The 8,911-nt window shown below is 42.0% G+C and overlaps 1 protein-coding gene across 2 annotated transcripts in view; it reads left to right on the plus strand.

Annotated features, from left to right (window-relative positions):
- VDAC1 (voltage dependent anion channel 1) overlaps positions 1–8,911 on the plus strand; it is an 11,927-nt gene extending 3,016 nt beyond the window's left edge. For both annotated transcript variants that reach the window (XM_009646866.2, XM_035902256.1), the window contains exons 4-9: positions 665–817; positions 908–960; positions 3,163–3,390; positions 6,492–6,642; positions 7,029–7,086; positions 7,928–8,911. In XM_009646866.2, the coding sequence (XP_009645161.1) occupies positions 665–817; positions 908–960; positions 3,163–3,390; positions 6,492–6,642; positions 7,029–7,086; positions 7,928–8,019 (735 nt within the window). In that variant the 3' untranslated portion in view covers positions 8,020–8,911. The remainder of the gene's footprint in view (positions 1–664; positions 818–907; positions 961–3,162; positions 3,391–6,491; positions 6,643–7,028; positions 7,087–7,927) is intronic.

Genomic DNA, 8,911 nt, shown 5'->3' on the forward strand with positions numbered 1-8,911 from the left:
TTTCTTTCTGTAAAGGTTCTTGATTTAGCTCTGTGCTCGCACGGGGCGCAAGCTCTCTGGGGCTCTATTCGTGAGCATTTCAGAATAATGTTTTGCCCAGGGCTGATAGTCGGTTTTAAGAGAGAGCTTGCACACAGTTGTGATTCGCGACTTCTCTGTGTCCTGTGGTCGGAATTTTGGACGGAAGCGTTTCTAAACGTGCTGCATGCTCTTTTTCTTAGCAGTCACTAAACAAGTGTAGTTGCAACGTAACTGTGGTGGAGCTAATACCTTGAACACCCCCATGAAGCATTTGCAGGCTGATTCACAGGCAGAGCCCGTACAGCCTAGCACCCTACTCTGTGTCAGGCTGGTGAGGGTTATCCATGTTCCCATCCCGTATCCATTCCCTTAGCATGCCATGCTTTTTCTCTCTGATGCTGATTTTTTTTTTTTTTTTTTTTTTTTGTGGGGCAAGTGTGTTGGTATTCATGACTAGCAAACACATTCTTAGGTCTTCTGAGAACTCTGCAGTATTGAATAATACCCCAAATTATGATGACTAGTATGTGCTACAAGTATTTGTTGCCTACGTGCAGATATATATAAAAAATGTATATATTTGCAAATACATATATATCTATATCTATTATGTGTGTTTATATATTTTTTTTTTTCCTTTTAGGAATTTACAAGCTCAGGTTCAGCAAACTCAGAAACGAGCAAAGTTAGTGGTAGTTTGGAAACAAAATACAAATGGGTGGAATACGGATTGATGTTCACAGAGAAGTGGAACACCGACAACACGCTAGGCACTGAGATTACTCTTGAAGATCAGGTAATTTTTGGCTCAAAAGACGCGATTTACAAATTAACTTATGACAATCTCTCATTATAAATCCAACCACTGAATTTCTTTTCTGTTCAGCTTGCCCGTGGCCTGAAGCTGACCTTTGACTCCTCCTTCTCTCCTAACACTGGGTAAGAAGTGAGTAAGCTTAAGTGACAAAAAAAGGCACTTTTTATTTTCGTTTTCCAGAATACTGTCTTCCTTCACTTGTTCTGTCCCAAGACTGTTATTAATCAGCCTGTGTATGATGAAACCATGTACATCTGATTTAAATCTTAGTATTAACAATCCCTTTTTAATCCTGAGCTGCAGCAAGTAAGCTTTCAAATACAGTAACTTGAAAATTATAGTCAGACTTAGGAAGAAAAGGTTTTGTTTGCGCCCCTGTTGCTTATTTCTGGCCATGTCAGAGGATGAGCTACTGTCTGAATAAAAGCACTAAACAAGTCAGCTGTAATGCAAAGCTTAATAAGCTCTGGGAGCCAGTTGGCCACGGCTCTAATAGGTCGACACAGTAATTGGGCTCTTCTCCCGAGTGGAATTTATCATCTGAATTCTTGCTGGCCACAGCGTGCCTTGGTGGTGGATGAGTATTCCTGACACGGCGATTGGATGCCCCGTTTTATGTGGGCCAGAGGGATTAAGCAGCAGCTGTAGGTCTAGATGTCGGTTTATTTTTTCCCCCCTGATTATCGTTTTGCAAGCAGTGCTGCCAGGGAGTCAAAATATTCTGCACGTTGGCTTCCCGGAGCAGCACGCTGCTCTGCAGGCTGCCAGGGTTATAGTCCCCGGGGAAGTTTCACCCTGTCTTTTAGGTCTAGTGTCCTGCTTCCAGTCCAACCCTAATTCTAGATTAACAGGATATTTTTGTATTTGTTAACCAGAATAATCTCTAGTGTTTGTTGATAATTATTTCTTAAGTGGTAGGATTCTTAAAGAAACAAAAAAGAAGAAATCTGGTATGAGAATGACAAGTTACAGCTCGACAGCTATTTCTTAGGCGCTTCCCAGACACTGTAGTATCTGAGTTGTAACGATTGCCTTGTGGGAGGACTATTATAATTTGAATAAATGGAGTGAGATTCAGTCCTGGTGTGGCCTGGTTTAGGCTGACAGGGATGCATCATGTCGGACTGCGAGACACCTTCTTCCCATTCCCTATTGCTTACTGGCTGTGGTGAGTCTTCCAGCAGGGAACGTCGTTTTTAGGAGCGCTCCGTGCTAGCTTGCCTGTGTCCCTGTGGGTTTTGGTGGGAGAGGTACTGCTGACTTTTACAGAAGTTGCAGACAAGCTAATGCTGAGTGCTTTTGGCACTCCTCTGCTCTTCGTTTCTGATTTTGCAAAGCACAAGAAATTCCCGAATCTGAAATAATAATAATAAAAAAAGAGAGCAATCACCATGTGGGTCTGATACAGTGTTGAAACTGTTCTTGGAGACTGTTTTGCTAGCTGAAGGGCAAGGCTGATTTGAAATTTCACATTAGCCTGCCTTTGCCAGAAAGATTTCCGTAAAAGATTTGGTCAAGGACAGACGACACTTGCAAGGTAAAAAGAGAAGAAAAAAAAATCTTAAATAAGAGTAGCTGAATATATTGGACGTAACTCTCCTGCCTTGTGAAGGTCTGCACCCGTGATGTAAACTGACCCAAGGACACATGAGAAAACACTGTTCTGGCCAATAATAAAGCAACAAGTGACTCAGGAAAAGTTAAATTCTGCATTAACCTGGCAGCCTTTCTAATGGCTGCACCCAGTAAACTTCCTGAAGTGTCCTAAGGAGAAAACAGGCTGTCAGAGCCACCGAAGCAGCCTCCTTCCGTAGCAGCAGAGACTTTCCCTCAGGAAGCTGGAGACAAAGTAGGGATTTCTGGACATCTGTCCCAGCAAATTAAATTACCCAGTTCTCTAGGATTGTCTAAAAATTGTTCGTTTGGGACAGGCCAACTACTATTGACTTTCTGTGGCCAACCTGTAAACTGCTACAGTTCCCATTCCTTCCCTGCATCTACCAAACTTCCAAACCCATCAGATTAGTTGGCAATGAGGATTTGGTTTTGTCGCCTCCCGTCTGTCTCGCTGTGCTGCTGCTTTTCAGAACTCAGCTCAGAAGTGCTTAGTGGGGTGCCACACCGCGTTTTATTGCTCGATTGCAAATAATTCACCGTAGTTGAATTAGGGTGAGAGGTAAGAAGGTGACATAGCACGGGGCTCTCCAGGTAGGCATACTATGCCTTCAAGAACTATTACACTGAGTTAAAGTAACTGATTTGGTTGAATTGCTACCTGCAAGCATACCTTTTCAAAGATACAAGGTTCTTTCTTGTCTCTTTAGGAAGAAGAGTGCTAAAGTTAAGACAGGGTACAAGAGGGAACACATCAACATTGGCTGCGACATGGATTTTGATATTGCTGGTCCTTCAATACGTGGAGCCCTGGTGGTTGGCTACGAGGGATGGCTGGCAGGTTACCAAATGACTTTTGAGACAACGAAGTCTAGAGTAACCCAGAGCAACTTTGCTGTTGGCTATAAGACCGACGAGTTCCAGCTTCATACTAACGTGTAAGTATTGGCAGACGGGCATTAAAAAGGCATTTGAAAGGATTTTGCTGCTCACCAGAACACTGGAAGGGATGGAGCTTCAGCAACGGTGGAAGAGGGAGTCATGGATTTAAAATTACTTCCTCATTTAAGATGGCAAGCTGCATTTTTTTTAGCTGCACTGACTTTTCTTTGAATTATGAGGGTGAGGGAGTGCATGCTGGAAGGAACTGGAACTTGTTGAGTGTCTACCTTTCGAACAGATAAGGATTATTACAGTCTAGTAGTGGAATAATAAAACCAGTGGGTTATAAAAATATTCTTTGGAAGAGTTGAAATGAAAGCGATGCCTTCTTTTTGCACATGTCAAAATGAAACAAAATGGTGGTTTGATCTGTGGATGAAAGTGTTAATCATAGGATGAACAAGAACAGGCGAAAGGGAATGAATGGAAGATACAGGGATTGGGTTTGTTGTAGCACTGGGAGGGATATGGTGTAAAAGTTCTGTTTAGTATCATAACTCCTAATAACCTATTCACGCAAGCATTTGTCTGTTCTGAACGCATGAACAGTGGGAAACCAGGACCAAATTCCATGAAAACCTTAATTTCTCTGTCTCCTGTTCCCCTTAAAAAAAGCAATTTATGCCTTTGGGGAAGGCAGATTTTTTAAGATTAGGCAATCCCTAATCCATTCCCCCAGCCCCCCTTTTCCCATTCCCTGGGGTAATTGGATATTTTGCGTGTAGCAGAGTTATTGCAGGCTGTTCCCGTTTGGGGGCTGAACAACTGTTCTGCCTTCCTGGAGCTGCTTCTTCAAAGGCTTTCTCTTCTGTTTCATGCTGTTTTGCAGCGATCTGGTTCAGGAAGCTCTCGCTGCCTGACAGAACAATTGAACCCTCACAGCTCAGAGAGTACGTTTGGAGGATTGCCAAAGCACAAAAATGTGGGCAGAAAACTTGCATCAAAGCAATGTGTGGGGTCCCCCTCCACTCAGGAGTTATTCCTTCAAGTGCAATGACTTTCAACTTCGTTATACCGTAGCAGTTCTAAACATTGTATTATTGGCTTTTGCTATAAAATGCCCTAATTATTATTACTCTTAATGAAAGCAATGGCAGAAAATAACTTTATAACAGCAACAGGGGCTCAGATCTTACTGTACTCTTTCCTGGATTCCTGGGGGTCTGTTTCTTAGGTTGCTGTTGCTGTACGTGGATGATAAATGATCTTGAGGAGGACGCCTAGTTGGTTTATTTAATATTCATGCTCTACCAATTGACGGGCAAAACCATAAATGTGTGATATGAATAGAAATCTCATTTATTGATAATAATAGATTAGGTATTCCATAGAATCATAGAGTCGTTCAGATTGGAAAAGACCTCTAAGATCATTGAGTCCAGCTATCAACCTAACACTGCCATTAATTTAATAAATCATTTGAGGTGTCAGCTTTGAAACATGTCAGAGTTTTTATATAATCCCAGAAACAGCAGTGTGTGGAACTCCCCTCACTAGCCTGCTCGGCCGTGCTATCTCGACAGTTGGGTGGCTCACAGGGATGCTGCAGCAGAGCTGATAATTTAACGAGGTGGGGCTTGAAACATCATCTGTGTTCCCGGCGTTACACAGACCAGCTGGGGACCTTCCTTAACGGTGCCTTAATATATTAATTTTCATATGGGAATGGTGGTTTTTTTTATCTACATTTGAAAAGTGCTATTATTACTATTTGAATTAAAAGGAGGTTGGACTTCTTTTTTTTTAAACCATAACTAAAGGGAGATAGGGCTGGATGATCTCTAGTTTTAAATATGACTTTCCTCATTTTTTAAGCATAGCTCAGCCCCCCCGCTCCCCCCCCAGTGTTGCAGGTCAAGCCAGAGCTGTGTGGGAACCTTGCACAAAATCTGCCTGTGTAACCAGCTCTCCTCAGTCCTTTTTAACCCCTCCTTTTCTTGAGAGCCAAGCACACGCAGTTATATGTGAGCTTCAGTCTTATCTGAAGTAAGTATTTTCTGGAAGAACAGCTCTAACAATTTGAAAGGCTGCTGCTATTGCTTGGACTTTTAAATAGGCGTATTGCTACTGCCTGTGCAACTGCTAGGAACTAAGGAACATCAGGCCAAAGGGGTAAGAGTGGAGAGATTATAAATCTGCCCCTGTTTTTAAGGTTTGGAATACTCTAGTAATTGGAAGCAGATTATTTCATAGCTTAGCAATAATCATAAGGATTTTATTTGCAGAGCTCTTCCTGTGGTTTAGAGCCCGTCTTGTGCAATATGTTTGTATCCTCTTTTAAGAAAATGAGCGAAAATGGAAATCCAGATGCTCACTGGTTTGCAAGGAGTGCAAGGCTTTTAGAAGTCTCTTGCTCTTGTGATCTGCATGCTCTAACGTTTTGTGTTTTATTTACCACACTTTATTCCCTGCGTGATGTTGGTGCCAGTAGTAATTGGAAGTCGTGCTACTCAGGAGCGGTGGTGGAAGGTGGTCATCATGCCGCTGTTGGCCAGCGCACTCTGCAAAATAAAATGAGTTTCATTTCAGTTCCTAGCAGAGAGAGATCTATAGCACAGGGGTACCATAAGGACTATTGCAAATGGTATTCATTTGCAAAAGCCGATAGACTTGGGCATTACATTGGCATCTTCACTTCTGGTACACTCCATCTGTGTCCGAGAACAGCACGCTGACGAGGCGGCGTTAGGATGACTGCTCGGGCTCGGTGCTTGGGGTACAGCCCTTCCAGGGGACGCACGCCACGGAAAAGAATTGTATTAGAGATACGCAGGGCAGAACAAATCTCTTGACTACAAAGACTGCCATCTAGAGAGAAGGGAAATTAGAAGCTGTCATCATTGGTCTGTTTTTGATAGTTTGTCATGGCTTTTTTTTCAGTTTCCAAAGTTGTTTGTTGAAAAACAGTAACCATCAATGAATTTAAGCATTTAAAACTGACTTCATAACCCATCTGGCCTAATGTCTCTATCTTAGTTGTTGCAGGGCTATTGAATGAGGTGCAAGTGACTGTTCTGCACATACAGATCTTACTGGAAAGAAAGATGATGATTGTTTTGGGGTGCAGTTTAAAACTAGACTAATGCATTCCTTCCAGGAATGATGGAACGGAATTTGGAGGCTCCATTTACCAGAAGGTGAATGACAAACTGGAAACTGCCGTGAATCTTGCTTGGACAGCCGGTAATAGCAACACTCGCTTTGGAATCGCAGCCAAGTATCAGATTGACCCGGACGCCTCTTTTTCTGTGAGTGCTATGCATGTACATTTGTAAGCAGTTGGACCTAGGCCCGTGTAACGGAGGTGGGAAGCCACCTTCAGGCAGCGCAGCCCGGTTCCGCTGTGGTTCCATGGTGTGCAGTTGGCACCCACGTCGGTTTGCCTTGGTTTTGGCAGCACAGGAGCGTGACTATTGGATTTCCCTTCAAAGTGACACAGAATGTTTTATCCTATCATTGGGCACTGTTCTGAGGCTTTGAGGCAAAATTAACTGTAGATTATTATTTTTTTTTCCTTTGTGATTTAAAAGATGAAATCCTTTACCTGCTTAAAAGGTGTTATTTCGTTTTCAAGTAGGAAAGACTTTGAAGAAAGATACTGAATTATTTACATACAGTGTTTTTTCCCTTTAAGGCTAAAGTGAACAACTCCAGTCTGATTGGATTAGGATACACTCAGACTTTAAAGCCAGGTAAGTCCACGCAGAAGCAATTCAGACATCACTAAGTGATATTTTAGTCTGGAAATATCAAAGAGGTTTTTTTGTGACAAAGTGTGAATCGTTTTGTAACGCGGCTGTTCCACTTGGCAACCCAGTGATGAGGGTGTCCAGGGGCCGCTCCGTTAATTTAGGATGACTGTTGCAAGCAGGATTATTAGAGACCACCATCCACTGACCAGTCAGCTACTCTTTTATGTTGATACAAAATATGTCCATGATGAGGTGTTTCACAGATAAGTAAAGGCGAGTTTAGTGCTTGCAGAGGCTTCCTGTTACTGAGTTTATTTTGCTTGAAAACGCGACTTTCTCAAGGTGCCCTGGTCCAGGAAGAGGACAATCTTACTGCTGTGAAATTGGTTCTAATGTAGTCCAATAAATCTGCTGCCAGAATAGCAAGCAGACTGACATGAGATATTGCGGCAGACAGGGCTTAGGCCTTTTCATACCTCGGTTTTAAAGTGGTTTGGAAAGTTGAGTATGTGTCAAGGTCCCAATTTTTCATAATGCTGGACTCCAAAATTAGATTAATCAGTAGACCAGCAGCAGTGAACTGACTCAAGAGCTTTAATTACTTGGAGTGATGAAAAGCAGAATCTATCACCGTGTTTTATTATAACTTCCATAATTCAGAAAGATTTCATATCTGCAAATTGCTTTAAAATGCGCAGTCCTTACAAGGCTGGCCACCAAATTACGTTAACCTAGCTACCCGATGAATTCAAGCCGCAACACGGACGCTGCACTCGCTGAACATAAAGCTCCTTCCAAGCTTTAACACTTGGGTCTTTTCTCGCTTTTCCCTATTCCCCAGGTATCAAACTGACATTGTCAGCTTTGTTGGATGGCAAGAACGTCAACGCAGGTGGTCACAAACTTGGTCTAGGATTGGAATTCGAGGCATAAGGAGTGATTCTACAATCGCTAATCTGCAAATACAGCATAGCTACCTTCAGAATATAGTGTACCTTTCAATGTTTTATGTCTGGGATGCAAGTATTGCTACGTATGTCCTGCTAGTCCTGGTTAAAGACAGCTAAGCTTTAAAAATGATGTTGTTAAAGAAATGGAGACAAAAGCATAAAAAAAACCCCAAACAACTTAATTCCAGGCTTTTTTTTTTTTTTTTTTAATGTTATTGCCCATCACATCTGTCAGCTGCCACGTGATAGGAAGGTATTGATTACCTTTACTAACGTATCGACTGCACAAGGAATCTGTGAACGTGGTGTAAAAACAGAGACCTTCAGAATCACAGACCACTACGTTGTACTGTTCATTCCGTAAGCAAAATGTTCCGACACTTAAGCTTTCAATTCACAATGGAACGTGCAAACTTGTCTGAAAAAGGGATTTATTTTTTTTTTTTAAAGAATTTTTTTTTAGCTAGGCGTTTCATGAATGGTTTGTTTTTTCTTTGGTTATCTTACACCTGCAGCTGTCTCAGAATGCTTTAGGTTGTCCACCTTGCGTAGGTCTGTTGCGGAGGAGGTTCGATGTGACTCGGCCAATACTACCCGTCCTGTGTTGTGGTTCCTTTCCCTTGCACTGACTTGGAAAGCTTGTAAGATGGGGCCATAATCAGGGAAGAGTCTTTGTAACTGCAGTCACATAGTTGCATCACTAAATTGAAAATGGACTTGTGTTTTATTACCACTTTTTTTTAGCAACTAAATGGGTACATTTTTAGAGAGTCTTCCATTTTGTGTGGACTAGACCCCAAAATGCTGTACTTGACACTACTAAAAATGGATAAAAAAAAAAACCAAACCCAACTTGAATAAAATATTGAAATGTC

Source organism: Egretta garzetta, unplaced genomic scaffold, assembly GCF_000687185.1.
Source record: "Egretta garzetta isolate BGI_Z169 unplaced genomic scaffold, ASM68718v1 scaffold439, whole genome shotgun sequence".
Lineage (NCBI taxonomy): Eukaryota > Metazoa > Chordata > Aves > Pelecaniformes > Ardeidae > Egretta > Egretta garzetta.